An 18,978-nucleotide genomic window follows, 5' to 3' on the forward strand; every position below is an offset into this window, starting at 1 on the left:
TAAATTTACAAACAAACATAAATAATTAAACAATAACTTCTTAAATTTTGTATCCAAAAAAATACATCTACTTCGACGGGATGGAGGGAGTATCTAAAATGACAAATGGCAAGTGCGGTTAACTAAATGTGCCCGATATGTCACGAAAAAGTGCATTGCATGTAACTTTTAGTATATAGGGGGTATATTTTTTCACAATACTGACCATCCCCATATTTAAGCATATCTTTTCTTTTTGATATGTTCCTAAATTTATGCACATTTTATTTTTGGATACTATCCTTATTCTCTCTCCGTTCATGAAAGAACTTCATAATTTTCTTTTTTAGACGTCTACAAAAGAACTTCTTACCTATTTTTGGATTACACCTTACCACTTACTTTTTACATTTTCACCACTCTCAATACTAATTAAAACATCTCTTCACAACTCTCAATACACTCAACAATATTTTCCTACTCTTAATACATTCAACAATTTTTTCTCAAAAAAACTTATGTCACTCCCTTCAAGGAAGTTTTTCACGGAGGGGGTATAATTTTTTATAATTTTACCTTTTGTAACTTATATTATTTATCCACAATCTATTTAACGATATTTTAAACAACTTTTTATTAAAATTTATGTCGTAATTAACTATGCATATTTATGGGGAACGATCCAACGAAGAGAATATTAATTATAATATTAATGATAATTTAGTGAATTTGAGCCTGAAATGCATATCTTTATAAAATAAGCATCTTTCCACTTTCATATAGACAATAATGTAATTATTTTAAATTTTCACTCTATGTTTTGTTTATGTGCATTTTCACTCTATGTTATGTTTATATGCCCAAAATTTTGTACCACTTTCAATGGGCCTTTCTTGAAGCAAGAGAAACCACAAACCGGGTGATACGCCTTTTGACTGTCGCACAGTTCACAAATCACGGATACAAAATTAAAGGATGAAATGCTAAAAAACAACGACATGAAACGCCGTATACCATAAAGCCAGAAAACAATTTTGTGAGAAACACAAAGTGAAAAAGATGAAGAATATGTGTAGGATATTGGTGATAGTTTTGGTGATGAGTGAGGCGAGAGGCGAAGATGGATTCATGAGAGTTGATGGAGAGCATTTGATGCTAAACGGGAGCCCATTTTACGGAAACGGATTCAATGCATACTGGTTGATGTATGTGGCCTCCGATCCCTCTCAGCGAAGCAAAATCTCATCTGCATTTGAACAAGCTACCAATCACAGCCTCCTCATTGCAAGAACTTGGGCTTTCAGAGATGCTGGAGACTCTCCCCTTCAGTCTTCTCCTGGCTCTTACAATCAGAACATGTTTCAGGTCACCACACTTTAATTGCTCCAAAATATTTCAATTAATTTAATTTAGTGTATATTATTTTTATATAGGGGTTGGATTATGTGATATCTGAAGCTGGAAAGCACAATATTAAGCTGATTTTGAGCTTAGTGGACAACTACAATTACACAGGAGGAAAGCAGCAGTACGTGAAGTGGGCAAGAAATGAGGGCCAAAACATTTCCTCTGATGATGATTTCTTCACTAACTCACTTGTAAAAGCCTACTACAAAAACCACATCAAAGTAAGATTTCTTTTTTCTTTTTACAAACCAATATTATTAGTGTATAAATAAATAAATGTTGATTATATACTAGGCTGTTCTAACAAGAGAAAACACCATAAGTGGCATTGCTTACAAGGATGACCCAACTATAATGGCATGGGAGCTCATGAATGAGCCAAGATGCCCAACTGATCCATCTGGGAATACTATTCAGGTTATAAACTATATCTTTCTCACTCTTATTCTTTTGGGGTGTGTTCTATTTCCTTGAAAATTTACCCTGAGAAAATAAAAGACAAGAAAATTTGTGGTAATTGATAGTAGTGGTGATATTGTTAAGATAGGCATGGATAGAAGAGATGGCTTCGTATGTGAAATCCATAGACAAGAAGCACTTGCTTGAAGTAGGACTAGAAGGCTTCTACGGTCACAAGCATCATAAAAAGAATCCACATTTCCAAGTGGGGACAGATTTCTTGAGAAACAATCAGATTGCAGAGATAGACTTTGCCACCGTGCACTCCTATCCAGACCAATGGTTGGTATATATATGATCAAATGTGTTAGTTTTTATTTTATTTGAGGTAGAATAGTGATGTAGGAGATGGTGGTGGGATGGACAGGTTAACGGGGGAGAGCGACGAGGAGCAGCTTCTCTTCTTGGACGAGTGGCTGAGCAGCCACATCAAGGATGCAGAGACGAAAATCCAGAAGCCGGTGTTGTTTGCAGAGTTTGGGAAGTCGTCAAAGGATCCTGGGTACAGGACTAGCGTGAGGGACGAGGTGATGGGCGCAGTTTATGCGGCCATCTACTCGTCTGCGAGGAGAGGAGGAGCGGCTGCAGGTGGGTTGTTCTGGCAACTGTTGAGTGAAGGGACGGAGAGTCTTGGAGACGGGTATGGGATCGTGTTGAGCCGGAGCCCCTCCTCCACGGCCACCCTCATTCAGGACCAGTCCAACAAGCTCAACCAGGTTAGACTCATGTACAAGGACCACCATTTCACCAATGGATGATGCCTCACTTGAATCCATTGATCTTCGAATTTGCCAACAACAATGTGTTGTTTAGTTTTCCCAACACGAGTTTGGAATTTTATGTATGCTTACGAAGATCTAAAGGGGGAAGCTTGCATGTTTGTTTGCGATCGCAATATCCCCTCCAAATTTGATCACAAAATTTTACATGATGTTTTTTCACAAAAACTTGTGTGTGCCTTGCGGATTGATGATTCACAAAGGTTTTATAAATAAAAATAACAATTATTATGAACGAAAGTGACAATTGTTTCGAAGAAAAGTATACAACTGTTTTGAATTAAAGTGTAAGTTGTTCTAGAAAAAAGTTAACAAATATATAAACGATTCTAGCAAAAAAAATGATATTTTCCTAGTATATAAGTTTTTCTATAGTGCTTTCTCAAAAAAAAAGTATTTTTTTTTCTTTTAAAAGTTTTTGGGTAATGTTAATCGCAGGAATGATTAATGTAAATGTTATTTATGCTAACTTCACAATTGGTGTCGAGAGCGGATTATAATATAGTTGCCACCAAATGATGGTGACTTGATATTTGTGGAAATTTCAATGATTTACCGAAAATCATTAGTTTTCACAACAAATTGCAACAGAGAAATCAATTTCTATGATTCTATCTTACAACAAATTGCAGCAGATAAAAACTAGATGACAGAGTGATATGATGCGTGTAGTTGAGATGATACAATGTACTCCAATAATTTAATTTGACTGCAATAATATACTACTTGAAGATACACTAAAGAGCGAAACAATTTACAAAAAATGAAAATATATATTTTTTTACTGGAAAAAATGAAAATATGTTATTTGAATGTAACAATTTGAAAATTTTATACACTTCTTAACCTCCCCTCAAATAAATGAGAAAAACAAAAAACAAAAAACATTAATGTTATTACTGTATCTGGAATATTTTCTTGAAACCATTTTCTTTCACCAAAGTTATATGCACAAAATATTAGACTGATTGCCTATAAATACACAAAGTATACTCAAAATTTAATTTTTACCCAACAATATTCTTTTAGTAAAATAATAGTACATGAATTTTGAACTTTTTAGAGTTTGACACGAATTAAAATGTTGAAACTTATTAGTGGTATTAAACCTAGATAAGCCAAAAGATGATGTTTTCATTTGTATAGTTAGAAAGAAGGTAGAATTGCAATTTACAGCAGCAAAGATGTAGAAGTGGGAAAAGCAAGATTATTAGATTCCTGGGAAACAAGATATTGAAGTTGAAGATTCATATGAGAGTTCCATCTTTAATGGTGGCATTCTTCAATACTACTGTGATTCCAGATCTTATGTAAAATCCTTCCTCCGCCCTGTCTGCTTCTTCCACACCCTGACATAATATCAAAATCACTCATCACTCCTGCTACCCTTATATCACATCACTTCAACAACAACCACAACCAAACTTACATCTTTGTTTGCGATCATCACATTCCTTCCGATCTTTGCATTCTTGTCGATTATACACTTACTACAATCAAGAAAAAGATTTTAGTCCAAGGATAACTTGTTACAAAATAACACTTGAATTCAATCCTACCTGATCTTGGTATTTTCTCCAACACCGATTGGAACCTTTCCTTCCGCCACAGCAGATGCTATTTCAGATTCTGTCTGATAATAGTCTGCTCCCATCATCATCGTATCCTGAAACACAAGCCTTCATTCACAAAATTCAATACAATATGTATCTCAAAACAAGATCAAGAAATACACTTCACCTTGAGTTCAACACCGTTGTCTAGCCGTGATCTCACACCAACTATAGAGTGTTGAACACTACATTCCCCCAAAAAGCAACCATGGGAAATTATTGCATCCACTATCTGAAACAACCATATTCATGAGATATGCCAACCACAAAATTTAAGCACCCTGATACAAGATTACCACCATACCCTGCATTTTTCGACTTTCGAAGGTGGCAAGAATCTTGGAGATGTGTAGAAAGGGGTCTTTGGGTCATTAAAATCAAACTTTGGAGGCTGAAAATAGAACATGAAATCATTTCAAAATCACATTTTCAAAGCTTGAAATAGTATATAGGAACTATGTATGCAGTCTTTCCAAGAAGAACCACTTCTCATGTCCTCTGAGCATCTTCACCACGATTACATTCTTGGCCAATCAATAACAAGAATGAAAATTTCCTGTCTCGTAAATCCCAAATTGAAAACGAGTAATGCATGCACACTAGAGAATTGACCTGCTCTGTGAGGGCCAAGTTGGCGTCAAATAGCGACCTGATGGTTCCAATGTCCTCCCAGTAGTCACTGAACAAATATGCCTGCAACGAGAATGCAATCGAGACAGTCAGAATAGTGGACATGTATCAAAATCTCGAAACCTAAACCAAATCTCACCTGCACTTTGTGACTCCTCACGGCTCCAGGAATGATCTCGGAGCCAAAATCATTGCACGATGGGTATGTATATTTCAGAAGCTGTAGTAGGACGTCAGTCTTGAAGACGTAAACACCCATTGATGCAATGTAGGGAAATTTTGCTGCCTCTTGATGAGAAAGTCCGAGAACAGAGGTGTCAACTTGCTGCAGGACATCATCAGATAACCCAAAAGATCAAAGGGAAGATAATATTAAATTAAAATATGTCGAATTACCATCAAGGAAAGGTAAACATGAACACTGAATCTTCATATTGTGCAAAACGAATAGTATTAGCCTAGCTAGAGGAGACTGGTTACCATTGCTTGTAGATCAGAGCCCTTTGGTTTCTCTGCAAACTGAATGACCTGGCCCGTTTTATCAATTTTCATCAATCCAAAATCTGAGGCTCGGCTGAGTTACATGGGAAAGAACCGAACAAGCTCATTAATCGATCATGAACATTAAACGAAACTTTATGCTGCAAAAGTTCTATATGCCTGAGCTCATTAGTTGAATCTCACAATTATGTTAGCTAGAGCATAACATTGGAGATGTCGTCATGCAAAAGCTATGAGTTTAATATAGGTCATAAATCAAATACATACCTATCATCCATGGGTACACACGAAACTGTAATGTCTGCATTTGTATCTATATGTTTCTGCAAGCATGTTGTCCGTCAATACACAAGTATTAACAATGATAAGGCAACAGTTCAACATACGGACAATTAGCAGCCAGATTACCTGAACAAAATCCATATAGTCCATTCTGTAAAGATGGTCACCCGACAAGATTACTATGTGCTCGATATTTTTATTTTTGGCAGCCTATAAACACAGAGAGAATCCACCAAATTAGTCCTTTTACAAAAATGAATGACCCAAAGGAATATCTCAACCACTCACATCGAAAACCCAAATGAATTGTCGAACTGCATCTGCAGTTCCTTGGAACCATCTCTTTCCTGTTTCTCCCGATGTTTGGGTGGCAGCAAGAACCTATATCCATTATATCTATGAAATTTAAAACATCATATTATATCAAATCAAGCACTATAGACTATAGCCAACACAATCTCACCTCCACAAAGCCATCTCCAAAATTCATTCCATTTCCAAAGTTGTAGGTCCGAGCAAGGTGCCTATTGAGGGAGAAAGAGTTGAACTGCGTCATAATGAATATCTTTCTTATCCCACTATTGATGCAGTTGCTCATTGGGACATCAATGAGCCTATAACAACCACCAATCGGAACCTGCACAAGTGTATAAACATCAAACTCCACACTTTCCATATCTTCAACGCACGAAATTCTCTGTCTAAACTTTTTGTTCTACTCCCACATTATGAATACACACGTTGATAACATTGGAATATGAAATGTAACACATTTACAACAGAGAAATGTGACTGTATATATGCATCTTCTAGTTTCTTGAAACAAGACTTAAAACAGCTTAAGCAAAAACCATTTCCTCTTATCTCATACAGCAAGAATGTCACATTAACATTTAACAAGTTAAATCTAACACAAATATTTTCTTACGGCGGGTTTAGCTCTTCTGCTAGTGAGAGGAAAGAGGCGAGTGCCGGCGCCTCCGCCCAAGATTATTGACGCAACGGTTGCTGGATTTGCATTCGGAGTCTCCTCAGGAAATGGTGTGGATTGAAGTGCCTGAAATTCCATTACTCATTTTCAATTCAGGGCCAAAAACAAATTACTCCTAATTCCTAAAGATTCAATTTTTTTTTATCAAACTCACAGCCATTTCTTTGTTGATATCACGTGTTTGAACAGAGTATACAACTCCCGGCTTCAAATTTCTCGTCCCATTCTCACCCTTTTTCTTCCAAACTCGTGATCCAAAAACAATTTCTTTCGAACTCCTAAGTTTCTTTCCAAAAAACCCAGTTTCCCGCCGGCTCGGTGGCGGCACATTAGCTCTAATGGCGACACAACATGAATCCATGTTTGTGGTAATGACGCAGAAAATGATTCACCAAATGATCTACAAAAGAGAACTGGAGAAACGTTATGATTATAGGTTCTTAAAAAGTACTAAAAATTCAAAACTTTTTGGTAAAAGATCACATGCTAGAAAACCTTGAGAGTAAAAACTAAAAAGGTTATTACCTTTCGCCACCCTAAAAATTCAATCCGGAAACATTAAGTACAGCCAAAACCCAGTTGGGACAACAAAATTGACAACACAAATGGAAAACAAGAAAGAAGATCACAATCAACAAATCCTAGGGAAGCCAAAAAAATGAAAATTTATGAGGCAAATATTGAACAATCAAGGCTTGTACGAAGTAGGAAAACTTGTACTGTAGTAAACGCACGTGACTAAGAAAAGGAGAGGTTCTGAACAATTAATTTTGATGGTGGCTTTTCCTCCCCAAAAAAAATATAAATAAAACAGATTTTCTTTTTTTTTTTTCATTTTTTTTGGGTGAGTACAGGCATCAATGTGGAGTAAACTTAGTTGGATTGGTCTAAACTTTGCCGAAATTAGTGTTCAGACCGCGAATACTACGACGCTAATATAGAACATGTGGAATTCATACATATTTAACAACTAAATTAATGTCTTTGATGATTTATAAATACTCCATCCATCCGTCCATCATATTTATTCATACATTTTCTTTTTGGTTAATCTTTGCGCACTTTATTTTTTTAAATATTAATTTTTCATAATTTTATTCTTATAATTTATATTATTTATCCATAATTTTCTTAATAATATTATCAGGGTGGAATCATTTTTTCACTATTAATACTTTAAATATTTTTTTATTAAAATTTATATCGTGATCAACTATACATATTTATCGTGGCGGATATAGCAGTAAATATCTTGTTATTTTAATTGTGTAACTAACTGAGCTGGGACTCAGATTTCAGACTCCCATATCTGCTTGGGAATTTAAATATTTGGAGATCCACGCTTCCTCTTAAATTACTTTACTAGTCTCGAGATTTTATCTCGAGTTATTGTAGAATACGATCACATCACATATTGAGACCTAACTTTGAGGTGATATAATTTGCAAATGTAGATTACACGATAGCTTTATTTTAATAATTAATGCTTCGATGAAAAAATATATCCAAAATAAAATCTTAACCATGTGACTGAGGGAATGCGTGATATTGTATAATTTTTCTTGGTAAAAATAAAAAATTAGGCATCAATATATCGAAAAATACTCACTCCTCTCAAATGTCTTTCGGAATTCGTGTACTTTAATTTTTTTTAAAAATTATTCGCATTAAGGGTGAGTTCACTCATTAACGTTAAAAATGCAATGCGTGTTTTTTTATATTTATTTTATTGGCGTTGGTGTCATTAATTTACTTTTTTTTTGAAAAAAAAAATCAGATAATAACATTTAGACGAAGTACAAAAAATATCCTGATGTCTCAAATGTTCCAACAAAAAATAATCGAAATGAAGCCGCACATTCTTTTCAAGATTTTATATAATATACTACGGCCCACTATGGCTTTGAAATTTAGACGAAGTACAAAAAAATATCCTAATAATTTTTTTCAAGATTTTTGCCACCTCTATTATTATTATTATTATTATTATTATTATTATTATTATTATTATGATGATGATGATGATCATCATCATCATCTTTTGCAGAAAAATTTGCCACCTCTAGAATATAGATTACCACTTATATAGTAGTAACAGATAACTAGGGGTATTTTTATGGATAGTTTATTGATGAAGTAAGTTCTTTAGATTTTAATCAATCTCATAAATCAAAATCGCATATATCAAATGTAAAAGTAAAATTAGAATGAGTCGGTGAATGATTTTGCAAATGAAGTATTTAGATTTACGAAATTTCACTTGAATATTATAGCATTCATTCTATACCATTACAAATGTTCTACTTTTTATAATGAGATGTTCCATTATAAATGTCTTATTTTTTTTTATAATATATTCTCATTCTATATCTAATATTTAAATAATTTTCACCAATCTATTTTATCTACTTTCTACGTATTTCTTAATTTTAAAAATAATAAGATATTTGTAATGAAACGAAAGGAGTAGATTTTAATAATTTTGATTTATATTTGATGGATGGATTAAAAATGAAATACAATGATTTCGATTCATATTAGATGGATTACAGATGAAACTACAAGGACCTCTGAAATTCCCCTCGAATCATTATACAATACAATGATTTGGATTCATATTGGATGGGTGGTTAATGATAATGCCACTTTTCTTTCTATCTTATTTCCAATTTTCTTATTTTACATTTATTTACTAAGATAATCGGTGGTGTATATCAGCTGTTTGATATACAACAATTACTTCCTTTTAGTCACTTGCAAAATAATACTTCTTCCGTCACGTGAAATTTGAACAATTTTTTTTTGGTACGAATTTTGAGGAATTAATATTTAGTGTGTTAAGTATAGTAAATTAAAAAGTGAAAAAAAAAATTGCCATATAAAAAAAATGCTCAAACTTCTCGAACAATTCGAAAAAGAATACTGTCAAGCGAACGCGGGGAGTAATAGTAATAGTAATAATTTTATTATTTTGAGGAAAGAATAGTCTGAGAATTGGGAGAAGGATGGTTTGGTAATTTGAGAAGTAGTAAAATGCATATCCATAAAATCATCTTGATTTGAGAATACCCCAATCTCTCAATCTTCCAACGACACCAATGGCGCTCTCCCTCTCCAACCCATTCCTCCACAAAAACCTCTCTCCTTCTCCACTCTCTCTCAACGCCAAGGTAACAACAAACCAATGTTTCCCACCACCACTCCAACCATCTCCACATATTGTTTTATTTTTTTGAAATTTTCAGGTGAATGTAGCCGTGGGCAGCAATCAGATGAGATGGAGCTGCAGGAAAAGCGACATACACCCCCAATTCCACGACGACGCCAAGGTTTACTGCAACGGTGAGCTGGTGATGACCACCGGCGGAACGAAGAAAGAGTATGTGGTGGATGTGTGGTCGGGCAACCACCCCTTCTACCTCGGCAGCCGCTCCCAGAACCTCGTTGATGCCGATCAGGTTGAGAAATTCCGTAAGAAATATAGCGGCCTCGATTCGATTATGGAGATTCCTACCCTCAAGGGAGAGATTGTGCTTCCTCCCAAGAGGAAGAGCAAACCCAAAAAGAAGTAGTTTTAAAGATTCTGTTTTGTGTATTGAGCTGTAATTGCTGATTGTTTTTGCTGCTGGTGAAATTGATACCATGGCTTGTTGTTTCATTGTAATGATAAGTGATTGATTGGTTCTTCATTTTGTGGGTTTTCGGTTTAATTTGGAGAATTTGCTTTTGGTGCTGTGTGTTTTGTTATCTGATGTAGCCGGAGGAGTTCTTCAAGATGATGGATGGTTGAATTCAGGTTTGGTGATATGATTATTTGCAGATTGCTTTTGTGCTTTTTTTAGGTAATTATAAGATGTATGTTTTGATCAGTTTCTTTGAGTGCTAGGTACTGTTTTGAGTTTCTGTATGCAGTCATTTTTCGAAAAAGTTGAAGTCTTTGATCATGTGAAGCCGTTTCGCAGTTCTTTTGCTAGTTCTTGAAAGATAAGTAAGCATTACCCTTCTCTATGTATTTCTTCCTGTAGTGATATGTATGTGTATCCAGTTTTAGATTACAATGGGTTTAGTATGGATGAAGTAACTTGGTTTAAGAATGTTCTATGTTCTAACAGATAAATTTGGTGTTGTTTCTTTGAACTAGAGATTCTTGAACATTAATTGGTTAGTGGAAAATTGTAAGAAGTTTTTTGTTAATTTTCTTTGTTATCCTAGAGTTTGATCTTAGATAGAGTCACCATATCCATCTATGATCCCATATTAGACATTTATGATCTTGTGAACCTTGCACATATCAGCTAGTTGAGATTCTAGTAATCAGTATGTTATGCTTCATTGCTTCTGTAACTTAGTGAGTTACTGCAGAGGTTTAGAAAATCTTCCTCAATGAGGATACAACTAAAGGTCCCTTTCGCGTTTTCTTATCCTTTAGACCGCAGGCTGTTGAGAGGACTCGATCAGTGCACGCTAAGTTCTCTTCTCTAGTGAGTTAAGGAATGTCCCATGATATATAAAGATGTACAACTACTTATGAAATTGATGTAATGATTCTGTAATGAGATAGGAGAAATCATAAAATGATGGAATCTGTACTTATCAAGTCAAACATTATGGACTTATAGTTATACCTTTCTGTTGATAATATTTGGAAGATGTAATATTTGTTAATTATCACAACAGAGAGGTAAACTGAATAGCTGAATTTTCTTTAAAACAAGCATTATATGTATGAACTATCCGAGTGTCGCTCTGCTTTCTAGTGTTCTATGTTATCAACAAGAATACTTTCGTTGCAGTAGAAAATAGTTGAGTTGGTAGTTTATATTGTACTATTATGACTAGATTCTATATTATGAAAATTAATCTAACAGTTAACTTCGCTGCTGCTTCCACGGTTTGAATAAAAGTTTACATTTCCATAGCACTGCCTCCTTTCTGTGTGTTTCTTGATATTTTCTGGTTTGTACATATTTTTTACTTGAACTTTATAAATGTTCTTGGTAGCCGTGATGTTTTGCTAATGAGATTTTCTGATTTCTATCCTCTTTGGGGTCATTGCTTTGAGTGAGAGGTTTTATTGACAAATGACAATACTACATAGATATTTGAAGGATTACATGTTGGTTGTATAAATTTTATTAATAACCTATAATTCCCATCGAGCCAGAAACTTTATTAAAAAAATGGGTTAATTGCATATAATATCACAAACTTTGTCCGAAATCTATTTTCCCCACGATTTTTAAAAATTCCATTTTTTATCAAATACTTTGATATTTGTTCAATTTCCCCACGATTTTTTTCCCCACAAATCGGAATCGACGTGGCGTTAATGTGGCTTGCTGACACACGTCATTCCGATAAATGAAACGCTGCGTTCAGTGTAAACATTATAACCCTAGTTCCTAAATTTAAAGCAGCGTCCATATCAAAAAAAGAAAAAGAAAGAAAAAAAAAAAACAGTGTCCCTCTTCTTCCACTTTTCCTCTTCTTCTTCTTTCTCGTTTTGCCCGGCGAAGCACCGGCCAACAATCAAGGCCACCAATGAGCGAAGCACCAGCGCCAACAATCGGCGCACTAGTTTGGAAGACTGGAAACACGAAGATTAATTATGAGGTATATGAGCGAGTAATCAGCGCCATTGGTTTGGAAGACTTCCACACTGGTCTGGAGAGGAACCCTTCGACAGAGATGGTGGAAAGAAAAACAAATGTTTTTTTCTAACCCTTCGACAGAGATGGTGGAAAGAAAAACAAATGTTTTTTTCTAACGCAAAAATAATCTTTAATTTTCTTTTGCCTAAAAAAAAAGAGAAATTAAAAGAAATTAGGACTTTTTATTATTATTTAATATTATATGTGTAATTTAAAATTCATATATATTCAATGTCAGTGTTTCGTATAAAATTAAATGTGTTAATATATAAGAGTACCCACTTTTAGGGCTGAGCATCGGTTCAAAACCGAACCGAACCGAACCAATTTGGACAAACCAAAACCGAACCGACCTTGGTTTTAGCCGGACCGAACCGAACCGCCTGAGGGCTGAAAACCGACCCCAACCGAACCGGCCAAAACCGATCGGTTTCGGTCGGTTTCCGAACCGACCGAATTTTTTTTTTTTCAAAAAAACCGAAAATCTGTAGTATTCTGTAAAAAACTAAATCTGACCCTAAAGAAATATGTCCATTCATTCATTCAATTCAATTTACAAATCCGTCCATTCATTCACAAACAACAACAAATCTAAATCTGACCCTAAACACAAATCTGTCTATTCATTCAATTTACAAATTACATGAATGTAGATCGATTCAATTACACAGGCACAACAGTTGGTTTACCTTTCGAAATCGGAAGCGTCAGGCTTCAGCGGCGGTCCGGCGGGTCTGCTCGTGCTGCGCTACCGTCTGGCTGGTCTGGACGACGTCTGGCTCGTGCTGCGGTGCTGGAGACGTCAGAAGCGGGGGGCGGCCGGCAGGTCTGCTCGTGCTGCGCTGCCGTCCTGGTCTGCCAGTCGTGCAGAGAATGGAGGCGCTGGGGGTGGTCGCTGGTTAGAGAGGCGCCGACTGCCGGCTGGGAAGTGTGGAGGAGGCGCCGCGCGGCTGGGAGGGAAGGAGGAAACTAGGGTTTCGGCTGGGAGGGAGGGAGGAAAGGGAGGCGCCGCTGGGACTCACTTGGGAGTTTCAAAATGAGGATGAGAAATTGAGAATAGGGTTTAGTTTTACCACTTGTAATACTCCCTCCGTCCACGAAATGAGTACCCATATTTCCTTTTTCGTCCGTCCACGAAATGAGTACCCATTTCCCTTTTTGGCAAGTGTACCCCACACATCTCTTTAATTAATACACTCAAAAAGTGGGACCCTTAAACTATTTACACTACACTCCATACATTTCTTAAAACTCGTGCCGTCCACAAATGGGTACTCATTTCGTGGACGGAGGGAGTATAAAATATAAAATAAATAATATATTATATATATATCATGATCGGTTCGGTTCGGTTCATAACCGAACCAAAACTAAAAAACCGACAACCGAACCGATAATGATCGGTTTTTAAGTATGAAAACCGAACCGAAAACCGAACCAGAAATTCTAAAACCGAACCGAACCAGAAATGATCGGTTCGGTCGGTTTTTTCGGTTCGGTTCGGTTTATGCTCAGCCCTACCCACTTTCATATAGTAAAAATAAATTTTACCCACTCAAATAAAAACATAAAAAAATACCCACTTTTTATGTTAAAGGACTAAATTACCCTTCTATATAAATGGGCAAACCTTAATTTCATTTCATTCTCTCATTTTTCTCTCTCTCTCTCTCTACCCGCTCTCTCCTCTCTCTCTCTATACACGCCCTCTCTCTTCTCTCTCTTTCTCTTCCAAGCGGTAGTTGGATGGCGGAGGTGGCGGTGAGGTTGCGGGTGACGCGCTATCTGGTGGCGGGGAAGCCAGAGCTGGAGAGGAGGTGGGATTTGGAGAAGTGGCAGGAGGCGTAGGGGGAGGAGGAGGGGTCGATGTTGCAGGAGCAGTAGGCGGCCTCCACGAAGTTGCCGTAGCGGATGATCTCGCGGCGGAGGGTGTCGTCGCGGCGGAGGATGATCCTCGTTGGACCGCGCCGCCCCGTCCTTCACCACGCCGTCGACCTGGATCTGCATCGCCGCGGGCCTGGATCTGCATCGCCGCAGGCCTGGATCTGTAGCGCCCGCGCAGTCTGGCACTACTACAAAATTACACATACATAACACTTCATACATAACGGTTTTTTTAAAAAACCGTTATGTATGAGCGCATTTTTTGAAAAGATAACGGTTTTGACAAAAAACCGTTATCTATGTACTGTTGTCCATGGAAATAGATAACGGTTTTAGTAAATCCGTTATGTATGAGCGTTATCTATTAGTTGCATACATAACGGTATTACCAAACCGTTAAGCCAACCGTTATGTATGAGCGTCTTTTTATAACGGTTGTTTTAACCGTTATATATGAACGTCTCAAAACTGTTATGTATTATATTTATTTTTAAATTTAATAATATTATAAAAATAAAACCCTAAATCCCTCCCTTTACCCCCTACTCTCTCTCTCGTCCTTCATCTCCCCAGCTTTCTCTCTCTCTCAACTCCGGCCATAGAAGCACGCCTTCCCTCTGTCCTCTGCGGCCGCAGCAACGATAGCCACCAAGCTCGTTATGTATCACTTGTAAAGATAACGGATATTTACCGTTATGTATAAGCGCACATACCGTTATCTATACTACTATACATAACGGTAACAAAACCGTTATGTATGACCGTATCATAGATATCACCACTATACTTATCGGTTTTTTGGGGTCATAGATAACGGATAAAATCCGTTATCTATGAGCGTTTTTGTAGTAGTGTGGAGAAGCACGCCGCCGTCTACTTCCTCCCGGCGCCGAGCGCTACGAGCCGGAGGTGGCGTACAACGACCGCGCGAAGTCCGCCGAAGGTCGGCGTGAAGGGAGCCTGGCCTAATTTAGTTTCCTGATTTGAAGAAATTGATGAAAATCGCTCAATTTTGTACAAATGTTCTTGAATTCACAACCAAGTTTCTGAATTCACAACTGAATTATCGGCGTTGGTTGTGAATTCACAATTGAAATAGTGTTGATTGTGCATTCAAGTTTTATTGGTTGTGAATTCACAACTTGAAAAAATATTGGTTGTGAATTCAAGTTTATCGGTTGTGAATTCACAACTTGAAATAGTGTGGGTTGTGAATTCGCACACTAAGTTGTGAATTCAAACTTTAAAACTTGAATTCACAACCAATACTTGTTATTCAGTTGTGAATTCGAGTTTTAAAGCTTGAATTCATAACCAAAATTTATTTTGGTTGTGAATTCACTGGTTGTGAATTCGTGGGTATTTGTAAAAAAATTATATGTAAGGGTAAAATGGTCAATGTGGGTTTTTTAAGTTTTTATATTAGTGGGTATAATTTATTTTTACTATATAAAAGTGTCTATTTTCAAAATCCACTCAAATTAAATCCACATCATTGCTATATCATTTTTTCGGTCATCGAAAAAAAATTGTGGAAAAATTGAACAAATGTTAAAGTATTTGATAAAAAATAAAATTTTTAAGATCATAGGAAAAATGAATTTTGAACAAAGTTCGTGATATTGTATGTAATTAACCCTAAAAAAATCTAACATGTATAATTTTTTCTTGATAACCATATTTTTGTTACAATTTCAATCAAAACACTTGGTCTTGATTTAGCCACAAAATGAATGTCATTTCAACATCAATTTAGATAATTATTAGTAAATGAATTGGATGATTTACATCACCCCCACCGTCAAAGTATCCACTGCTCCAATATCTGCAACTGAAAACAAGAATTTGCATGGGGAGAAAGCTAGTGGGAAATGCCACAATATGTCGTTTATATCTTAGAATAGCTTTTAGTGAGTTTCAACTTTATTATTGTTATTTTTAATAATATTTTATTTCTATTGTTTTTGAAAATCTTAGATGTTTGATCTTTTTATTACTTTAAAATAGAAAAATAAAAAATATAAACAAACCGCAAATCAAATCGCTCCAAACTGCATTAATATTATTTGGTTTGATTTGATTTTAATACTAATACAATTTGATTTGGTTTCAAAAAATTATCAAATAGTATTTTACAGTCTGGCTTGGTTTTGGTGCCAAACTGCACCAAACCAAACCGCGAACACCCCTACATTTAGGGGGTCTTTACTTGAGGTATAGCGTAAAATGAGTGTTTATTTTGAGAATATGTTTAGATAAATGAAAATTCAAGGCTAATTCCTTATTTATTTAGATGAATTGTAATTTTGGGAATATCCTTCGACCCTTGATAATTTCTATAATTTGAGCTAGGTTTGTTTAATTATATTTCATTGAAAATATGGGATTGATGATATTCTAATAATGAAGATAAAAATACCCAATCATGTATTTTGTCAATCATGAAGAGCAAAAGCCTTCTAAATAGTCTAATTTATTATTCATCAAAATAGATAGGAACATTGGGATGTCTCAAGACCCTTGATAATTTATATAATTTGAATTACTTTTGTTTGATTCATATTACATTAAGAGGATAAGATTTAAAAATAAAAAAAATACTCCCACTGTCCCAATTCAATTCAATAGGCTACTTTCTATAATGAAAAGTCAATACATAATAAATATCCTCATATAACTCATTATTTACATCAAATATTATTGTACCTCACACATAATTATTTTTTTTCTTATTTCTTTCTCCTACTTTTTGGACAAATATATCTTCAACAAAAGTTATTTTCTCTCTCCTATTTTATTATAAATTATCCGTTTATGAATATCTGTGCTCAAGCCTTGTGACATATTGAATAAGGACGGAGGGAGTATAATAATGAGGATAAAAATATTACTCCCTCCGTCCCACGAATCTTGACACGTTTTTCTTTTTGGGCCGTTCCACGAATCTTGACACATTTCCAAATAAGGTAATAATTATTACCTTCTCTCTTCTACTTTATCACTTTTATACTTTATTAACTACACACTTAAAACACTAATCTACAACTCCTTAATTTTCATGCTGAAACCAAACGTGTCAAGATTTGTGGGAGGGAGGGAGTAGATCATAGTACTACTTACTATTTTGGAGTGCACCACTTATCCTTTTATTTTTGTTGAACAATGTACATTTGGGCCGAAGTTGTAGGTGACATGAACGTGCTTTTTGGGCTACACAAATTACGACTTCAAAAGTATGGGCCCAGACCACCCGGACCCGGAAAATTTCGACTTTATCCACTCAAATGAATCACTAACATTGGTGGAATCTGTTTTTTTTTTTTAAGGCTAAATAGTCAAATACAATCTAAATTATCACATTTTTTTTCCGATTATATTTGATGTTATTGACTTTGACTAATTATAATTAAATTATCGAAAATATTGCTCAATGATAATTTGCATAATTTTCGGTAATTTGGGTATTAATTGATTAACTCGATAATTTATGACACAATTGAGAAAATGATGATAATTTGAGATATAATTAATTATCTAGACAAAATTTTATAATCGCGAGTGTTGAGTGTAAACGATGGAGACTGTCGAATCTTAGACATCAAATCACAAGACGAATAACAGGGAATTTAAAAAAGGTTACTCAATTGCCGAAGAAATGAAAAAAGAGGAATATATTTTTTTTGCCTTTAAACAAAAAGAACTCCACAATCAAAGGGAAAAAGAAAAACGACCCGATATTTCAGTTTCTTATTGACAAAGGTTTCTTCTAGTTTGATATTCTTTTGCCAAGTGTTCTCCCTCACATCGCAATCACTACTATCTAATCTTTAATAATTTTGCACTTGTCATTTATTTTATAAAATTTCAACCTGCAAGAGTCTATCCTTATTATTGTAAAATGCACAAATATCTTGTGATTATATATCTTTAAAAGGTTTTCAAGTCAAAAAAGGAGTGATACAAATTCTTACTACATGATCTAAGGTTTGCATGTTTGCTTTTAAATGTTTGGGTGAATTAAGAATGCATTTGAAAGTGTCACGGAGAATGAATTGCTGACATTATTTGTATTTTGATTAAACCATTATATATGTTCAAACTACAGTACGAGTTAGTAAAGGAATTTTCGTCTCGTAAATATGTTATGATACTAAATTCAAAATAATTAAACAAAGGGAAAAAAAGTATATATATCAGTAATTAAGACAGCAAATTAAATAATATACGCGACTAATAAAAATATCAAATATTCATGATTTACTCACACTCGAAGTCATCATCATACGTAAAACCCTCAAATATATACGGAAGATATAATATTTGAAATAACTTTTTTATTAGAGAATTAAATTATTTGGATAAGAAAAATAAATTGTGAGAGTTAACCATGTTGGATGAGGCCATATTCATGATTCAACTTTTTCAATAAATTTGTGTTACTTTCAGCTGAGGAGTGTAGAAAAAGGATACGCTTTGTGGTTTTTAAATTAATACATCGCATGTGAAAGTTGTAAGGACATGTTTGTCATGGTTGAAACAGCGTCCGAAGTTTATGCACCTTTTTATAATAGTATATATTTTTCGATGTTCAAAACTTTCCCAAGTGAAGAAGTTGGTGTTTATTTATTTCATTCACATTTACTAGATAAATATAAATTTTAAACGTTGCATCATAATTGACTCAAATTCAAAAAATTTAGGAGTAATTGCCTGTAAATTCATAACGTTTCTCCCGAATTGGTTTCTGTTCATAATTTAAAAACTCTATTTTTAAATACATAACCTTTTATTTTTGTCTCAAA

At 35.0% G+C, this 18,978-nt stretch overlaps 3 protein-coding genes across 4 annotated transcripts; 2 read left to right on the forward strand and 1 right to left on the reverse strand.

The window, feature by feature from the left end:
• Window positions 1–856: 856 nt before the first annotated feature.
• LOC131010559 (mannan endo-1,4-beta-mannosidase 7-like) lies at window positions 857–2,773 on the forward strand. Its single transcript, XM_057938117.1, has 5 exons — window positions 857–1,344; window positions 1,413–1,607; window positions 1,681–1,803; window positions 1,934–2,127; window positions 2,213–2,773. The coding sequence occupies exons 1-5, from the start codon at window positions 1,039–1,041 to the stop codon at window positions 2,601–2,603; spliced, it is 1,209 nt and encodes a 402-aa protein (XP_057794100.1). The 5' UTR covers window positions 857–1,038; the 3' UTR covers window positions 2,604–2,773.
• Window positions 2,774–3,787: 1,014 nt separating this feature from the next.
• LOC131010558 (glucose-1-phosphate adenylyltransferase large subunit 1-like) lies at window positions 3,788–7,415 on the reverse strand. 2 transcript variants are annotated; one of them, XM_057938116.1, is made up of 15 exons: window positions 7,167–7,415; window positions 6,796–7,041; window positions 6,579–6,707; window positions 6,114–6,287; window positions 5,939–6,031; window positions 5,777–5,860; window positions 5,636–5,691; window positions 5,348–5,441; window positions 5,007–5,192; window positions 4,850–4,930; window positions 4,542–4,628; window positions 4,365–4,469; window positions 4,184–4,290; window positions 4,054–4,114; window positions 3,788–3,973 (listed from the first exon to the last, which is right to left on the reverse strand). In XM_057938116.1, the coding sequence occupies exons 2-15, from the start codon at window positions 7,000–7,002 to the stop codon at window positions 3,872–3,874; spliced, it is 1,566 nt and encodes a 521-aa protein (XP_057794099.1). In that variant the 5' UTR covers window positions 7,003–7,041; window positions 7,167–7,415; the 3' UTR covers window positions 3,788–3,871. The 2 variants fall into 2 exon arrangements, with proteins under 2 accessions (XP_057794099.1, XP_057794098.1); XM_057938115.1 differs by having other exon boundaries at window positions 6,796–7,054.
• Window positions 7,416–9,653: 2,238 nt separating this feature from the next.
• LOC131010561 (50S ribosomal protein L31, chloroplastic-like) lies at window positions 9,654–10,330 on the forward strand. Its single transcript, XM_057938118.1, has 2 exons — window positions 9,654–9,811; window positions 9,887–10,330. The coding sequence occupies exons 1-2, from the start codon at window positions 9,740–9,742 to the stop codon at window positions 10,211–10,213; spliced, it is 399 nt and encodes a 132-aa protein (XP_057794101.1). The 5' UTR covers window positions 9,654–9,739; the 3' UTR covers window positions 10,214–10,330.
• The last annotated feature ends 8,648 nt before the right edge of the window (window positions 10,331–18,978 follow it).

The sequence above is a fragment of the Salvia miltiorrhiza genome, chromosome 2 (genome assembly GCF_028751815.1).
Source record: "Salvia miltiorrhiza cultivar Shanhuang (shh) chromosome 2, IMPLAD_Smil_shh, whole genome shotgun sequence".
NCBI classification, from domain to species: Eukaryota; Viridiplantae; Streptophyta; class Magnoliopsida; order Lamiales; family Lamiaceae; genus Salvia; species Salvia miltiorrhiza.